Consider the following 19,110-nt stretch of genomic DNA (forward strand, 5'->3'; position numbering starts at 1 on the left):
TCTAGCTGCAAAAAAAATCAGGATGAGCTGAAGTTTTAAAGATGTTTCCTCCTCTTCCTCGTAAAGAGCTGTAGAGTTTTCACAACTGTTGCTCATTATCCAGTAAAAAAAGACGATGTTTTCATAGCATGGGGTCACACCTTGGAACTAAAGCGACTTCTCTAAGTGTGTTTGAGTTTGCTTTCCAGTTTTAAAGATGCTATATAAAATCTTCTGTTATTGTAGCGTCTTTATGTGAGAGCACAAAAGCAGACTTCAGTGCCAAATCGAACTGTTTATTTTGTGTTTTATTGTGTTTACCTTGTTCAAGTGGACCTCATCGGTTTCTGTTTTTGCTTCCTTATATCCGTCTATTTGCATCTTATGAATGATAATATGACGGCTGCTGAGAATTTCTGGAATGTTTTTCTTTTTTTTTCGGTCACTCCACCTATCCAAACAGTAGACGTGTGGAGCCACTGACACGGCACATTCTTTTCATAATCTGGGTGTAACAGTGGGGAATATTTTGACAAGTTAACATTTGATTACTTTGAGATATTGATGATAGAGAGGATAACTATAAGGCAATACCCTCTTAAACTGCTTTTTATGTTTTATTTGCCTGCTTTATTTCCTTGTTTTACCTCATCCTTCTCTTTTCTGATTTTAATCGTGCCAATCTTTCCTTCCTACTCTAGACGGTGATGGTCTCCTTAGAGGGTTTATCCAAGATCGTGGACCCATCCCAACTCACGGCTGACTTTGAGGGCAGCTTAGAGTATAACCATGACGACTGGATTGAGGTTTGGATACTTTCTCTTTTGTTCTTTATGAAGTAAAACAACAAGAAACAAGTTTTTTTTTTATCTATGGCTGTGTTTCTTTCTAAAGGAGTATATTAACAGGTCTTATCTCCTAAGAATATTCTATTAACTGAAATGCAGTAGTGTTTGTATTTTGCCAATTCTAAGTCATTTTAACTGTCCCTATAGGTGCGCCTCTCTTTTGAGACCTTTGCCAGCGATGCAGCGCGGGCACTGTCACGCCTCGAGGAGCTCCAGGACACCCTGTCCCAGCGTGATCTCCCGCGGGACCTTGAGGGAGCTCGGAGGCTCATGGAGGAGCATGCGGGGCTGAAGAAAAGGGCCACCAAGGCATCGGTGGAGGAGCTGGATGTGCAGGGGCGCAGGCTGCTACAAAGGCTACAGGCACATACAGCAGGTGGTGGGAGTAGCAGCGAAAGCGGGTATGGCAATCGCACTGGTGGAGCCAGCGGAGATTCCAACGACCATCACCACGGCTTCCACACGCACGCAGACGCCCACAACCTGGTCGCTAAAGTGACCGGTTTGTTGGACAAGCTGCATGGGACTCGTCAAAATCTGCAGCAGCTGTGGCACATGAGGAAGCTGAAGCTGGACCAGTGCTTCCAGCTGCGTCTGTTCGAACAGGACGCAGAGAAGGTCAGACTGCTCGTCTTTTCTACATAATTCAATCATCCATGCTGTTCACACAATGATTGAGGTTAATTGGTTCCTCCCTGAAGCCCTGATAATCATGCTCTCTTGCTGCTTTTATTTTTAATATGTACCAGTAAACGGTTGTCCTGCAGGTAATTTATCCTGTGCAGGAACTTATCCCATGGATGAATGTGCATGCATGCCGCTCTCTGCTTGGTATTTATAGCAGATCATTACATTAATCCACACATTTAAATCCTCAGATCAACTTTCAAGGATCATCCTTATGAAGGCCAGATTACTGGAAAAGTGTTAAAAAAAAGAATTCTGATGTTTTTAACTCCAGATTCATATATATAAGATGTGTTTATTCTTGTCTGTGCTCAAGTCCTCCTTTTTTTTCTTGGTCAAATATCTGAGATGTACAAGAAAAAAAAACAGCGATAATGAATGTTGTCACTGTTTCAGGAGAGTGTGTGGTTGCATGTCTAGAGCTTGGAAAAGTACTGATATGAGCCGTTAAGAGCTAGAGGCAAACGCAGAATTCTGCAGTGGAAAGTGTCAGAGCTGGGATTCAACACTTCTTTTCTATACATGTAGAAAGAGGATCAAAGAATTAAAACAGAACCACTTAGCAGCCTCTTATATTTTCACTGCTGCTGATCTGAGTGAACAGAAGATGGAAAGGCTCTTTTCATTTGTAGAGCATCCTGTAAAGGTAACTGCATTTTCTCCCTCTCTCCCGGGTGTAGATGTTCGACTGGATCATGCACAACAAGGGTCTTTTTCTAACCAGTTACACAGAGATCGGAGGGAACCACCAGCACGCTGTCGAGCTGCAGACCCAGCACAACCACTTTGCTATGAACTGCATGGTAAGATGTTGCCTTTGTCTCTTTCATGCACACGCACGCGCTACATGCACGGAAACACCCTCACACACAGGCAATGCAGTCACAAACTATCATCATTACTGTCATTCACAGTAACATGCCAAGGCTCCCCCATCCCTGTTCAACCACCACACAAACACAAACACACACCCCTGCTTCTCAAAGCCCTGATCCTGCACCCTCTTCTCCTTTTGGCTGTGGACTGATATTTTCTGTCCTCCCACTTCCTCTCTCATTTTATTCAGCTGTTTTCCACTCTGCATCACCACTGTCACCCCCCCCCCCCCCCCAACACCCCCTGCCCCCAGTGTCTTGTCTTGTCACAGTGCTGTTCCCATAATTGACCCATATTGCCTCACTGCCCCTCCCAAAGCTGTGTGCTGCCCTCTGCTGCCATGCTCCACCACCACCACCCCCCCCCCCCCCCCCCCCTGCCCTCCTGTACCTCACTGTAGTGTGCTGCTGACTTAAAATAGCTGTGGACATTATTCTGTATCGACTCTGCGGCGTTACCAGCTCTGCTCTGCCAGCTCATTTAACCCCTCGTGGACTTTATGCCAACTAAAAAAAACACATCTTGATCCCTGACCCCTCATTGCTTCTCGGGTTTGTCCTCCACTTTCAGAATTAATGAAGTACCCTAATTCCCTTTTATTTTCACTTTATTTTCAATCATAATTCATCACATTATATAAAATCCCTGCATTGCAAATAAAAAAAACATGTACAGCACACCAAGTTTGAAGTATTTAATATCTGTCAGGGATGTTCTTGTTTGCTTTGTGGCGTCAAAAGAAAAGAAAAGAACTGAAAAAGAACTGAACACATCCAGTGCACCTCTGATAGGGACAAAAACATCCCAATCCTTACACCAGTGAAAGTGATAAACAACAGATATTTGACTTTTTTTCATCTTACAGCAACTGTTGTCATTGTGAGAGAAATGTAGCCTAGGGAGAGTCAGGAGCCCCGCTATGAATCTCTATAGCACACAGTGCCACAAATCACTGGTGGTCCCATCATGGGGGCCCAAGGGCCACTTCAGGAGAGACCCAGGGCCAGTTGTGTCAACACTGCGGGTAGAGATGAACCAATAACCCCAGAGACAACAGAGGTAGAAAAGACAGATGGAGCTGCACTCACACGTATATTAACAATATATTGCACTCAGTTGGGTAAACACAGAATGAGCATTTGCCCCCCCTCCACCCATTCTTCCACAGGAAGCAGCGTTTCCTCTTCCTGTTGCCTGCATTGCTGAGTGGAAACTCACAGCATCAGGGTGTGTGTGTTCATGTAGACAAACTGCCATGTTTTAAAATGTACAGGAGGGTGAAAACAAAAGGAACAAAAACATGATCACACCCAGACAGGTCTGACAGTTTACACTGATGTCTCAACACTGGTATTACTGGTTTAAAGGATTTGCTAAACTATCAGCATTTCTCTCATACTATTTAAATAGTGATGATTGCTACAGGTGTGGAATAATCAACTTAAAGTCAAAGGGTAAATACAGTAGCATGCTATTGATGAAATTAGGCAATACATTCTCTGTAATACTCGAAAAAACAGATGGTGTTTAGTAACTCTCATGCCCCCTGTGGGAGGCACTTGACAAATGCACTTTTGGAGTGATGAACTTTTCTGTTATTTATCACTTTATCTGAGAGGTTTGGTATGAAACGTTTGGTTTATTGTGCCTTTGATAGAAATTAAGAATCTGATTAATTCCTTTGTCATAAAATACATCAAACTGCAGCTTCCTACACATTTCTCCTGAGGCTACTGCTTACATAATGATAACATCAAGTTATGTGTTCAACTTTCCAAACTCCCTTTAACAGCTCTGATAGAGCAAGCAGCCGTTTTTAATGAGTGTTGTATTTTATTAGAGGAGAAAATACAGAAATTCAACAGTAGTTTTGAATGGCTTGGTGCACACTTTTAATGTTTAACAATATGTGTTTTACTTCCTTAAACCGTCCTTAATGGAGTTGTACGTGTGTGTTTACTGTAAACTGATTAAAAGCAGGATTTGATGGCAGAAATTAAATGTTACATATCACACCTGAGCTATGAATATGCTCAAATAGCCCCTGAAAACGACCCCAGCAATCTACTTGAAACTATAACTCAGCAATTTATAAATGAACTGAACAGATACATTTTTACATTAACTTTTATTTCTGATCATTTCTCCTCTGTGGTATGAGGTTTATAGTTACTTGTTCATTTCCAGCAGTAAGTTGTTTTTTGAGATTATTCCATTTTTTACCCTCAAAATCTTTCAGTAGAACTGTAAACGCACGAGGCAGCACATACTGAGTGATTTTGAACCGGCCTTGGTTTCCCCTCAGCCTCTCGGCAAGACATCATGTTACGTTCTGCTGTTGGGCCTGTTGTGTTTATCTTGTTCTGTAGTTCATTCACAAAGCAAATACTACTGCGGCCTGTTTGTTTCCCTACTCTGTGGATTGATTGATTTCTGGGTCAACAGAGTTGTCCTCCTCTGCCTCTTCTCTCTCTCTCTCTCTTTATTTCTCTCTCTCTCTTCCTCTATCTCTTTCTCTCTCTCTCTCTCTCTCTCTCTCTCTCTGCCCCTTGCCCCCATCAGGTTTAAATTAGAACTATCCTCTACTATCTGTACTCCCACCCCCCTTTTTCTGTCCGTCAGTTTTGGATTAAGACTTTACCACCCAGTGTGTTTCAGTGCTCCAGCCTGCTTTATTTAATGTCCTGCAGATGGCTTGAACACCCTCAGGCTGATTGGTTGTGACTGGGCGTGTGCTCTCCTTGAGGTCTTTTTGTGCATATGTCCTTAGCAACAACAAAAAAATCATCCCAGTTTCCTGTGGTTTAATACCACATAAGATCTGTTACAGCTTAGAGATATGTTATTTTTCATTTTAGGCTCTGAACTATTTATAATGGGATTACTATAGCTCAAGTGTGCACTGCTGTTCTTTTGTGTATCACAATTTACCTACTGCTGTTTACTCGAGAGCTGTTGGACTCCTATAGTTCCTAGTGTGAGCCGTAATCCAGAGAACATCACTGTCTATTATCCTCAGGTCAACATCAGACTAAATCATGTGCTTTTCAATTCCCAGTATGAGATTTCTTGGATTTTTAGACTACGGGGAAAGTATCTGATTATTTTGTGTACCAATATGATTCCAAGTAAAAGCAAAGCTATAGGAACACCACATTTTAGCTCTAATTCAGAACATAATAAGAAAACATCATTAGTCCTTTGAGGTTAAAAGGAAACAAAGCATCAATCCAATGTCCTTAACCTTGATAAAAAAATAAAAAAACTCACAATATGTGTTCCGAGAATCAACGCTGCCTCTGTTGGAGGGTTGTAGCTGGTGTTCACTTCATCCTTTGTCCCTGTTGTGATTGAATGAAGCAGCGCACTAAGAGCCGTAATAGGCTCCAGGAGCAGTAATTGAATAGAATAATAACAGACTGTTAACACAGTTGTTAATTAGCGTTTGCTGATCTGTGCCTATCTACACAAAACAGCTTGGAGGCCATATATTTAAAAAAAAACCAAAAAAAAAACCATGAAAGCTTAATAGGCAAATGGGTTTCTGTTCATTATTCACATGAGGTACTGCTCCCAAGTGAATTCATCTCTTATTTGACTTTGTCCAGGAAGATGTGGGAAGGGGAGGGGTTACATATGACCAGGGGTGCATGTGTTAAATTTTATATTTCATTATTTTATTTTATGTTAATGTGGAATGTGGCTACTATTCTTTTTTTTCAAAAAACCTTTATTGCTTTGCAACTCTAGATGAATTTGCAGCTTGATGCATCACTGCAGCCGAACTAAAACCACATGAGCAGACTCTTAATTTTCCTCTGCAGACTGACAATATATTCACATTAAAGAGTCACAGCATTGTTCATGAGTCAGTAAGGCCTCAGGTTAGCATCCTATAGATAAAATCCACTGGACTTAGCGTACAGAAATATCCACTTTGTCTGTCTCTAGCTGCAGTCTGTCTGTCTTTATTAAACATGTTCCATGAAATCACACCCGATTCATTATATGTATTTAAATCTATAACATCTCGCTTCTCTCTCCCTCCTCACAGAATGTGTACGTGAACATCAATCGGATCATGTCGGTAGGAAACCGGCTCCTGGAGTCGGGCCACTACGCCTCGCAGCAGATCCAGCAGATCTCAGGTCAGCTGGAGCAGGAGTGGAAAGCCTTTGCTGCTGCGCTGGACGAACGCAGCACCCTGCTGGAGATGTCTGCCAGCTTCCACCAGAAAGCAGATCAGGTACTGACGTATGAATGTGCAAATGAAGTATTCCATATTTGGTATATTTTTATAGAAATTTAGCCTCCAAGAGAAATATAAATAAGACAGACAAATATTTCTGTTCTAAAAGAGTTTACCAGCACTACGGGTGCTTTATATCTAATAGACCTGCGACACCATTTAAATGATCAATTCTGCTTTCCATTGTTTTGCTTACTGTGTATTTAACAGAATGTAAGTTTGTTTTCGACCCCCGTTTGCTGAGTGGCTTTTTATTTTTTACCCCACAGTCATGAATTATAAAGAATTCTTTGTTACTTCCTGCTGCTTTTCTGTAGGCTGTATTGACAGCACATCATTACTGTCAATGTTTTGATGATTCTGTGGCAGATGTCTCGTCTTTGTACCCTTTTGCTTCACTATAATAGAAAGCAATTTTTTTTTTTTTTTTAAACTGTTTTCTCCTTTTTGAAACAGAAAGATAACTATTCAGTGTTTATTTTATGACAGCTTTCTAATAAGCTTCTGCTCTGTGGTGTCTTTTCTCTCTGAACTTTCCCACATTTTCACTCAAACTTCTCTTTTTCGATCACAGTCAGCCTCCTTGTAGCCAACGATAACAGTTTGATTGCCAAATCTTCGTGTAGAGCTAGTTGAGCTGGCTATTAGGAGCTAGTCCACTGCGGCCTCATTGTGTTTTCTTTGTTATTAATGGCGTATGGTCAGAGGTTCAAACTGGAGTCTCCATACATATTAAGCGCAATGACCTGTGATAAAAAAAAACAAGTCCAGTGCTGCTAAGAAAATCCATGTTGGACGTGAACGTACAACATAAATCCAGTAAATTCTCAGAATCATAAATCATTATCTGGATTTATAGAACCAACCTGATGAGAAGAAAGAAATAGACTTGATAGAAATGTAAACTCTGTTGTTTACTCGTAGGTATTTAATGTATTATATTATTAATATTACAAGGGTTTATAATGCTTTGCATTTAAAGTACTTTTTCTTTTAGTACGAGTCTTTGGTCTGAGCAGTCATTCACTAATCCCTGCATGTTGTGCATTCAGACAGAACAACGTGTTAATAATAGGGTTTTAAATTCTCTCCATATTTGTACACAGTCTATATGGAGTGATGTGTTATGCAATGTTTGTGTCGTGTGTGTTCTCTCTGCAGTACATGAGTAAAGTGGAGCCGTGGTGTAAGGCATGTGGTGAAGGAGAGCTGCCCTCTGAACTCCAGGATCTAGAAGACACAATCCACCATCACCAGGGATTATATGAGCACATCACCACCGCGTACTCTGAGGTCAGTATACACACACACACACACACACACACACACACACACACACACTCCTCTGTATTGATGTGGGGCTTTTAATCATTTTCAAACAACAATCTCAGCAAAGACAGTCAAATTGGATGGGATTTACAAAATATGGCTATTGATGAAGGCTACAAATTTTAGGCTAAAATGTTTCTAGCACATCTCCCTGATCAACCTGATCATGAGACTGTCATGACAATCAACGGCGTGCTTGTGATTCACTGTGCTCCAGCTGATCGTTAACCCTCCTCCTGCCGTCACTACGCAATCTGGGCTTTCTCCTGTCTTTCACAGACATAAATTGAGGTTCAGCTTCATGTTTCTTTTCATTCTTTTAAGATCATTGGCAAAGTATTCGCCGGTGCTCCAGTCCCACAGATTGTCTGTGTAGCCAGCGGGATCAGTAAATGGGACATGTGGCGTTAAGTAAAAATAAAGAAAACAGAAGGTGCTTTTCTGTTCAGACAACCAGTTAAACAAGGAATACAGAATTAAAACCTCTTATCATTTTCATGATAACCTTACTTCATGTTTTTGTAATACTCTTATTTTCTCTTTTACAGGTGAGCCAGGATGGGAAATCTCTTTTGGACAAACTGCAGCGACCTTTGACCCCAGGGAGTGCAGATTCACTGATGTCCTCTGCCAACTACTCCAAAGCTGTGCACCACGTCCTGGACATCATCCACGAGGTGCTGCATCACCAGAGGCAGCTGGAAAACATCTGGCAGCATCGCAAAGTCCGCCTGCACCAACGACTGCAGCTTTGTGTGTTTCAGCAGGACGTACAGCAAGTAAGAAACACAAACACACAAACAAGAAGGCAACCTACAATGAGAGCTGAAGTTCAGCGATGCTTCAGCAGGATTTGTTTAGCATACATGAGCAGACGTGTACACACAGCGGATACTGGAGAAGACACCGAAGAAAATTATGTTTAAACTTTGCTCTTTGTCAAATGTATACAACATATATGAAAAACTGTAAGATCCAAAAGGAAGGATAGAAATGCCACTTTGCCTTTTACCTGAAAGACGCAGGTCAAAAGGCAATGCTTGAACTTATGTGAAGATAGCAGTACAAGATAAAATTGTTCATTTCGGAGACATGGTTCAAAGAGACAACTGATGGAAAAAAAACATTGTGTACACTGGCAGCTTGTTCCAGAGCTGAGAAGCATAGAAAGTAAAAGCTGCCTTGCCCTGCTTGGTTCTGAATCAGGGAACGACGAGTCAACTAAACTGCTGTGCCCGTTTTTTGGATAAAAGACCAAAATGAATAAAAATGGGAAAACTATTATTTTGTACAAGCAATAGCAAAAGTGCATAGCTACTGACAAGTGTTCCTGCTAAACTATTTTTTAAATTATTATAAAAATCAAAGATATCTTTTTTTTTCAGGGATGTTCTGCAAGACTTCAATACTGGATTGTACAGTGTGTAATATTAAGATACAATATAATCAACAGCAGCTTCTTCAAAGCGTTTTTACACTTCCTCCTGGGCTTTTGGAGTGTGACTGTCTGGATGGCAGAGCCCTTAGATCAAAACTACTGAGTTGGTGTAAAGTGTCGTCTCTGCGTTTTTACCCTCTGGGCATGAGCTCTTCTCTACCTCGCTGTCCTCATCCCTCCTCTCTCTCTCTCTCTCTCTCTCTCTCTCTCTCTCACTCTCTCTCTCCCTTGCTGTGTCTCTGCACTTCGCCTTTCCTCTCCCACATCCACTTCTCATTACCCTTTTCTCCTGATAGTGGTTTCCATGGTGATGCAATTTAATGTCACATAAAGTGTCGAGGGCATTGTGTATGTTTTCATGTGTTTGCCCCGTCAAAATAGTCTCTCGGAGACCTTGAAAACATCATGCAAATCCTTTTCATTACCCCACACAGAAACAGTAAGGCCATCTGTTTTAAAGATAATAAGGACATTTTGTGCAAAGATTTATAGCTAATCACAGTCGCTGTGGAAATGTTGACACTTAGCACTGCTCTGGATTTGCAATTAGGCAAAAAACTGATCGTCAACATTCATGTTATTTAAAGATGACAGACTGCAGAGGGAGGAAAAGAGTAAAGGATGAGGGGACGAGCTGAGGGGGAAAAGGAGAAGACTGAAGGGCAAAGGGGAAAAAATGGCATTAATAAACTACTGTGACTCTAATGTGATCTCGGTACAACCGTTCCAGTCAATACCACCCCCTACTGCTTGAAGATATGTACTGCAGTCTTAATTCCAGTGAGGTTCATTTTCAGTCTATGGTGAGGTTGAGCATTTTTAACTTCAAGCACTTAACGTTTTGGTTTTTTTCTGTGTGTGTTTCAAGGTCCTGGACTGGATAGAAAACCATGGAGAGGCTTTTCTCAGTAAACACACCGGTGTAGGGAAGTCTTTGCACAGAGCCCGGGCTCTGCAGAAGAGACATGAAGACTTTGAAGAGGTTGCACAGGTGAGTTCAAAATAATACATTCCAAATAACTGTCAAAGTACTAAAGTAGATGCACATTTTCGCACATTTTTTTGAACAAGTAAGAAACCGCAAAGCAGGCAGGAAACATCAGTATCAGACATTTGAAGGGGAAAAAAATCCCTGCAGCTTCCCTTTTTTTTCCAAGTCAAAGTTTTTTTCAGTTGACAAAAGTGCTGTACAGATTAAAAACACATTTCATTCTTAACATAACATCAAATAAAATGTATATTAAAGTGATAAAAATCATCTTGTTCAAAAAACAGAAAAGATTTCACTAAAGGTCTTGGTAAGCGTTAACAGTGGAATGAATGAGATCATATGCTCTTTATGGAAATGTACTTAATGTTAACATTTCAGAACACCTACACCAATGCTGACAAGCTGCTGGAGGCAGCAGAGCAGCTGGCACAGACCGGAGAGTGTGACCCAGAGGAAATATACCAGGCTGCCCACCAACTAGAGGATCGTATCCAGGACTTTGTGCGACGTGTTGAGCAGCGTAAAGTCCTGCTGGACATGTCTGTCGCCTTCCACACACATGTCAAAGAGGTGTGTATTCTCTGTCTATACCGGGGGGGGGGGGTCAGATTGGTTCAAATCAGACATCCTATGGGGCAGGACTCTTTATTTCTTTTATTTTTTTTACCAACATCAATCTGACTCCACACATGAACATAAAGGCTGCTAGCTGTTTTATCATTTTAAATCGTCTTCTTTCCTAAACCCTAATGAACCCTAGTTATCACATTGATTTGACTCGTCTGTTTAAAGTTTCATCTTGGGTTAGTAATTCTGTAAGCAGACAGGAGTTGAAAAGGTAGAGGGTGACATGGAAATCAATCACTCTTATTGTATGCAGGAAAACAGAAAAAAATGAGGATGATAATGATGATGGATAAAGAATCTTGTCATGTCTTTGTCCATCATCATCAACAATTGACTCATTGTTTTCACTCAACTTTATTTTTATATTTTGCACAAGTTACTAACTGTGTCCAGCTGTTATTGCCACACACATACTGTATATCTCACTCAGGGGTTATGACTACATAAAAGTGTTTTGTACATCCTCACCAAAAATGATTAGCACTTTGCTTTTTATAATGACTGCCTTTATTTTGAAGAGAGAGTTTTATGTGTGTGTGTGTGTGTGTGTGTGTGTGTGTGTGTGTGTGTGTGTGTTTGCATGTGTTATGGTGTGATATGTTCAGGCCCTTGAACGATGTGTCTGTCAGTCATTATTTCTCTTTGTGCAAACATCTGTGCTTTCCTTTGCTTCTGCAGTACACTTTTGTTTGCTCAAATTGAAGACAATCCAGCTGTTTGCCTTCTCTCTCTCTCTCTGTGATTATACCTATAGTTTTCCTTATTGAAATTATTCCCTGAATAATAATAAAAATAAAACATCCAACTACACATAACTGTGCACAGATCTTTGGTGTGTAGTGCTAGTCACTAAAACCCTCCCACAATTACTGTCACATTGTCATGGGTTATAAACAGCTAAACCTTCGACTATTAAAATGAACCCCTCCACACTGACACATCACTGTGCTCTGCAAAAGTTAACACGACATCCTGTTTACATGGAAGATTCAGAGACTGTCCGAGCTGTGTAGTTATTAATGAAGCTAGTCTTTTATGTCCATATGGACTAATCTCCTTCATCCCATCTGTCAGCTCACACTGGTGCAGGTTACTGTGTGTGTGTGTGTGTGTGTGTGTGTGTGTGTGTGTGTGTGTGTGTGTGTGTGTGTGTGTGTGTGTGTGTGTGTGTGTGTGTGTGTGTGTGTGTGTGTGTGTGTGCGTGTCCCTGTACATGCATGTATTCCTGTGTGTGTGTTTCAAACTCTTTCTTGGATGCAGTTCATCATGTTTAGAGGCCACAAACAGTTTACTGTGGAGATGAAATACATGAGAAAATAGGGAAATCATCTGTTCTGATTTGTGTCTCTCCATCTCCAGAAGAAAAGCATTATCATCTCGATATTATTTTCTAATCATTTTAATGAATCGACTTTATTGAAAAAAGGGAAGGTCAACCTGCTAGGATGCCTAGATGGTCAAGGAACTCAAGATAATACGATGCAATAGGATGCAATACATGGTTACACATACACACAACAATAATATGATACTGCGATTCTGTCATATAAGATATCTTGCAAGACAATCATATTGTATCATATCATCATGTAATAAAACATCACGATATTTGATCAACTTAAAGAGTGAAGGATTGATGGATTTATTCACTGGAATTTGCTTCAACATCCCTTGTGTTTACATTTCTGCAGTAATGTAGTAAAGTAAAGAGAATCTTGTCCGGCATTATTTAAATATACTGCCTGAAGTTCACTCAGCCATTTACCTTCTAACCAAAAACAGTCTTTACTTATGCATGCCAGGTTGGATTTAACATACTGTCATTTTCTGTGCGTGATGCTCACAATAGCATGTTTTTGTGTAAGCAGCGTGGGTGTTAGACAATGCTTGGGTGCCAGGGTCTCTCCTGAAGCCTGGATGCCATGCCAGGGCTTTCTGTGCTGAGCCAAGTCACCCAGATGGCTAATCTGTTACAAAGATGACCATTCACAAAAAAAACAACAGCTTGTAGCAGAATTGGTTAGATTTGTTGTTGTTTTTTTCTTCATATCTTCTGACCATCCTTTTGGCAGCTTTTCTATAAATTCTTGCGTCTGTGTTTAGCTCAGTGGATCCGCCCCGCCCCCTCCAGCATGTGTTTACAACAAGAGCTCTTTAGTTGCTTCCTGCTTTTTTTTCCTCAGCTCTGGGAGGAGTCGACTTACAAAATGCTGTTTTTTTTTAACTGGCTTGCCTTTCTGTCCGTCACTGTCAGCTGTGGACGTGGTTGGAGGAGCTTCAGAAGGAACTGCTGGATGATGTTTATGCCGAGTCGGTGGAAGCAGTGCAGGACCTGATCAAACGTTTCGGCCAGCAGCAGCAGACCACCCTGCAGGCCACCGTCAATGTCATCAAGGAGGGGGAGGACCTCATACAACAGCTCAGGTGACAATTCTTTAAACATGCTCGGCTAATTTCTGCATATTTTAATATATGATAAACAACCGGGTTATCAGCATTCCTGCAGTACATTAACACTGACTACCAAACGTGTTTTTTAAAGTCTAAATACCAGAATGTAGGAATGCAAAGAATGCAAAGGGCACATCAATTTGACATGTTTTCTGTAATCATCAGACAATCATGTGGTTCTGGAGTCAAATGAAAAGAAAAAGAAAGATAGATAAAACATAAAAGGGATTTCTTTTAACAGACAATGTTGTTTTAGGTAAACTGAGCAGACTTTAAAAGTCAAAGATTTTGTGTTTTTCTTAAATGTGCTCTCTCCACAAGAACTGGGAGCCACATCACTAACACTGACCACAAATCCACTCTTCCTGTAACTTCCCTGCATTTGACCTTTTTCTCCCCGCAGAGACTCAGCCATCTCGAGCAACAAGACTCCACACAACAGCAGCATGGCCCACATCGAGAGCGTGCTGCAGCAGCTGGACGAGGCGCAGGGCCAGATGGAGGAGCTGTTCCAGGAGAGGAAGATCAAACTGGAGCTCTTCCTCCAGCTCCGTATCTTTGAGAGGGATGCCATCGATGTGAGTAGGAGGGATACGGAGGTTTTGGTGCTCGATGAAGGTTTATTTTTTGCTTCTTGCTTGAACGTTATGTAAAAAGAAAGATTGATAAAGATGAAGAGTAGATTATTGGTTTGATGCTTTGAAAGGGCTTCGATAGAAAAAGGAAAGGGAGTGAATGAAGTATTTGTATATAATATGATTACTGAGAAAATAGAAGTGTTAAGAAAGGGGGAAACGTCTGAATGGTTGAAGAGAAAGCAAGACAAAGAGGGGAGGGGAAATTGCAGTTGAATATGTTCAATTTGGAAAGAATTTTTTTAATTTTTTTTAAAGATATTTCTACACTGTACTAATCTGTGTATTTATTGTTTGTGGTTTCATTTGTATATTGAATGCATGTGGCAATGGACAGACTGAAAATAGAATTTCTGTGACTCTGATCTGATGCACCATTGCTCCGTAACCGTGGAGATTCAGACTTCATTCACAGCAATACTCTCCCATGTGCTTGAATAGAAAAGTATTTAGTTCCACTTGACACATCTCACACACTGACTCACACCAGTCATGCTTCCCCCCTCTCAGCATTTGGCTACCTTGAATCCACTCAATCGTCAAAGCCCCACTGTGAAAGATAATGCTTTTCTCAGCTGGTGCTCGGATATGATTGCTGCTCTTTTCAAAGAAAGGTTCAGGTTTCATCGTGATGCTTATCGTCAGTGTGATGTAACATTAGTTTAGAGTTTGCTTTGCAATGTTGACAGATGAATCTGACTGAGTCACTGTGGAAGCAAAAAAACCTACAGCGGAGACTCAGGCTTATATTTATGCGACTATTTCTGTGTCTGCTATGTCATGCTAGCAGCAGCTCAGCTCTAAGGATAACAGTGTCAGTTTGAGCCCGTATGGTCTAGACAGAAAAACCTATACAGATACGCATAGTGCCCTGATGATGTGACTTAACCATAACTAGTGTCATGTTGCTCCATCAAAAGGTTAAAGTTTCAAACATATTCTTTCAAACCTGGAAGAAAACGATGTGTTAGATTCCTGGCTAACAGAGTTTTATTCTACTGATTTTGATAATCTGACTTCACCACAATGAGCATCACATTTGGTGAATCTGTTTGAATGGTTTTTAAGACTTCTGAATGGGTTGCCTTAAAATATGTTAATGCCACTCTGGTAATCTGTAATCACTCAATCACCCGAATGTTCCTCTCACTATTATCAGGTTAAAAAAAAAGTAGCTTGTTCAACACTTTGGTTTGTACCTGCAAACAATGACATCGCTAACAGCTATTGCTATTCTTTCTGCTTCATGCTAATAGCTCATTTTAGGATTGTAGCACACTACACTTGAAATCCATGTCAGAATCAGTTCATTGTTGTTACTCCTGTTGAACTTGATTTTTGCGCCTTGCATAATTTTGGGCAAAGCACCTTTTGTTTGCTTTAATTGCATCATAAATAATTTGTTGTGTTTTTACATTAGAGTAGCTTTTTTTTGTTATTGTCAGGTGCACATTCAAAACACAAACTTTGAAAGACTAATGATTATATAATCTATTTAACAGAAGAATCTGTGTAAAATGTCCGTAAACTGCAGATTGCACATGGCTAGAAGTGTGCTTTTGTTTCATGTCTTCACATAAACGATCCTCAGCTGTGTGCTAATATAAATTCTGTGGTGGGTTTAGAGTCTTTTGTGTCTGCATTGTAAGTCCTAAAGAACAGATAAGTCTCACAGTAGCTCTGCATGTCAAGTCAGCGAATGGTTCTTGAATCTGCTAATCTCTCGTGTTGAACACTGAAATCTACACACACACAAAAACACACACACACACACACACTCACAGAGGATTAATATGACACAGTGTCGGAGCACGAAGATGGGTGGAGGAGGCATTTATTCCCTCCACTCCCTGCCCTCACATACACACACACACACACACACACACACACACGCACACACACACACACACACACACACATGTACTGTGACACTCCCTCTCAGCACTTATTGGGGGTGTGTTTCTAAGGTGAGAACATGTGTGACACAGTCAGCTCACAATGTTTTCTTCTATAAGCCCTTTTCCCTGCACGCCGCTGAGAAACAAAAGAGGCGGTCAAACAGGAGACGTTTCTCCTCTGTTAGTTGATTTTCACAGTGTTGCTAGCTGATGGAAATGGTCTTTTTGCACACTGAGGGCATTTTACTCAACTGTAAGAGGAGAGGAGAGCAGAGTGCTAATGAATCTCTGGTAAGTTTCTACTCAGTTGCCAGAGTTAGAGAATCCTCTTATCACTTTAAGAGGGTATTTTGTTCTTCTTTTATGAAACTGCTTGACAAGGTAACTTTGTGTGCTTGCCAAAAAAAAGTTGTATTTCTGGGCTCCGGAGACTTTGTTGCAAAAGTATTGTGTGTGAATCCCAAATCCCTAAGTACCCTGTCACAAAGCAAGAATGCTTTTCTAAGTGTGGGAATAGAGACTAATCTTACTTTTTGTATAAACATATTCAGTAGAAAAATACACAGTAGCTTTGCTGCAGGGACATAGACTTTTTAAAGATTGTGTTCTCATTATGATTTGGCATACAAGAGAAACTTTAGAAATTTGCTATTAACTTAAAAGAAAAACTTACGTTACTGGCCGAGGCCAGAATAATCCCAGCTTCTCGCCCATTGATTTTCCTCTGTTTAGTATTTGTAGCGCTTGTTTCCAAGGAGTGCTCTGCAGGTCTATTACTGTCAGTGGAGTCTCTGCTAGACCAGCTGACTGAGTAAGAAGAAGTTGTGCTGGAGCATCAGAGGTCCTTCTTTTACACACTTTGCCAGAAAAAGGAGATACAGACAGAGCAGTAAAACAGTTTTCACAAAGAAATAAGTTGGATGTTTCGATGATTCTGCTTAATATTTAGAACTCCATCCAGGAGGTCCAGTTTGTAACTATAACTACCCTTTGCTTATGATGTAACATAAGACATTGGTGAAAGAACTAAAGCCATTCTTCTAATAGCTCTGTTGAGTAGCTAAAGTTAGCATGCTCTCTACTCTTAGTTGATATCATTGCATGTCTTAAATGTTTTATTTAAAGGCCGAATGACCTCTGGGTCTTTTTGTTTCTGGTGGTTTAATGTATGTTTTCTTGAGAAAAGTTCAAATCTGTCTTTACCTCCGCACCCTGCGACAGAATCTAGAAACTACAGGAGACAGAGAATGAAATATTTTACTGACGATTTGTTTTAAACTATTTTAAATGGATTCTCTGTTCCTAATTGTAGAACCGTACTTTCTGAAAACAGATTTTAATGAACACATAAAGCATAATTTTCTGTTGCATTAAGTCAATTATTATGCTAAGTTTGCCGCTATTCCCTCATGTTCGCTAAATGTTGCTTATGGAAAATGGCATAATTAGCAATACCAAAATTAAAAAATACCAAATCTTAGCAGCTCACTTCATTATATACAGAGAGAGAGTGAAATTAAATTGTGTTTGGCTGAAGAATATCCTGTTCTCATAGAGATATTTTGTTTCACTTTATGAACATTTCTATGTATCACTGTTTCCCTGGACTTTCAGATCCCATTCACCTTATTTCTCCTATTCTTTGATGTCTTCTTCTGTTCAATATAGCAGTCTCTGAACTGAAGAGGACAGCTGCGAAAACAACTCATTTTCATTTGTGAGCGCACCACTGATATGAGTGACTGCCTGACATATTCCCATAAATTTCATGTAACTGTCAGGATTACAGTTGTCAGGGCAATGTGGTAATGCCACACGTTTCAAATGGTCACATTCTTGACATTGGTTCATAAGGTCACAGAGCAGCTGAAAATGGGACTGACTGTAGGTTGAGAATGGGGAACTTTAAACTTTCACCCATGAAACTAAAGTAGCGTCTGACATGACTAGCTCCTGAAGTGAGCGGTCTGAACATGACTGTTGATATCTGATCTGTTTGGGCCTCATAACTCTACAGTAAATGCCAATCTTACAGATTCATCTGACATATAGATATATTTTCATATCATAACACCAGGTCCTAGATCACCAGTCCTAAATGAAGCATTATTAACAACAAAATATGATTCACTTTCCAATGCCATGCTAAAGGCTTACACTAGTAATCCAGTATAGTCGTCTTCTGCATATAATGATAAAGAAGAAGAACATGGTCATTCAATACAGTTTGCTTTTACAGTGACTCCAAGTGGAGCAAGTGGTCCACGGATGCTTAAAATAAACGCAGGCTAGAAATTCCCAAGTTTGCTTAAAAATGAAAAACAAATCGACGACAGAGCTGGCTGGTGCCAGGATCTATGTGCCCCCTGGTATCATGATTCAGTCTGCGTGGGCCGTCAGAGACAAGCACCGACACCTCACTGCATCTGCTTTTCCAGCCATGCATCATCAGTGTAATATGTTATCTGTTTTTATGGCAGTCATCTTAGGGTTACAGCTATGTTATTGTCTGACTTGGTGTTTAAGAATCCTATTAATCATGACATTTTATGGATAGTTAAAGGTCTTTAACTTTTGGTCACACATAACTTCATAAACTCTTTCTCTCCCTGCATCAAGTGTGAGCAGATTTAGAGATTTATTCTTGGAAGAGTTGAAAGACTTTTTCCACTCTTTTTATATATTAATTCACCGGTTTTCCTGTCGTCACGTTCTCCTTCTTCTCTTCTCTACAAACTCTCTCAGATTATCTCAGACCTGGAGTCATGGAACGAGGAATTGTCCCAGCAGATGAGTGACTTTGACACAGAGGACCTGACGCTGGCTGAGCAGAGGCTACAGCACCATGCAGACAAGGCGCTCACCATGAACAACCTCACCTTTGACGTCATTCACCAAGGACAAGAGCTGCTACAGTATGTCACAGAGGTGCAGGCGTCTGGTGAGTGAGACCAAAACAAAAGCACAAGCTGAAGAAGGGCTGCACGATGTTGAAAAATCTTTAAAGTGTAAAAAAAAATTCTGCAGGAATACTGAAAATAATATTAATTACATGCAGTTTGATATGCATGTAACATTTTACAATTCATAAGTGTAGTTTTT

General features: G+C 40.5%; 1 protein-coding gene across 4 annotated transcripts in view; it reads left to right on the plus strand.

Annotated features, from left to right (window-relative positions):
• Window positions 1-19,110, plus strand: part of triob (trio Rho guanine nucleotide exchange factor b) — a 102,745-nt gene that overhangs the window by 43,590 nt on the left and 40,045 nt on the right. For all 4 annotated transcript variants that reach the window (XM_061051004.1, XM_061051002.1, XM_061051005.1 and 1 more), the window contains 11 exons: window positions 681-785; window positions 975-1,445; window positions 2,195-2,317; window positions 6,445-6,636; window positions 7,801-7,932; window positions 8,517-8,747; window positions 10,275-10,397; window positions 10,776-10,967; window positions 13,279-13,448; window positions 13,879-14,053; window positions 18,754-18,949. In XM_061051004.1, the coding sequence (XP_060906987.1) occupies window positions 681-785; window positions 975-1,445; window positions 2,195-2,317; window positions 6,445-6,636; window positions 7,801-7,932; window positions 8,517-8,747; window positions 10,275-10,397; window positions 10,776-10,967; window positions 13,279-13,448; window positions 13,879-14,053; window positions 18,754-18,949 (2,110 nt within the window). The remainder of the gene's footprint in view (window positions 1-680; window positions 786-974; window positions 1,446-2,194; window positions 2,318-6,444; window positions 6,637-7,800; window positions 7,933-8,516; window positions 8,748-10,274; window positions 10,398-10,775; window positions 10,968-13,278; window positions 13,449-13,878; window positions 14,054-18,753; window positions 18,950-19,110) is intronic.

The sequence above is a fragment of the Labrus mixtus genome, chromosome 11 (assembly GCF_963584025.1).
Source record: "Labrus mixtus chromosome 11, fLabMix1.1, whole genome shotgun sequence".
In the NCBI taxonomy this organism is placed as follows: domain Eukaryota; kingdom Metazoa; phylum Chordata; class Actinopteri; order Labriformes; family Labridae; genus Labrus; species Labrus mixtus.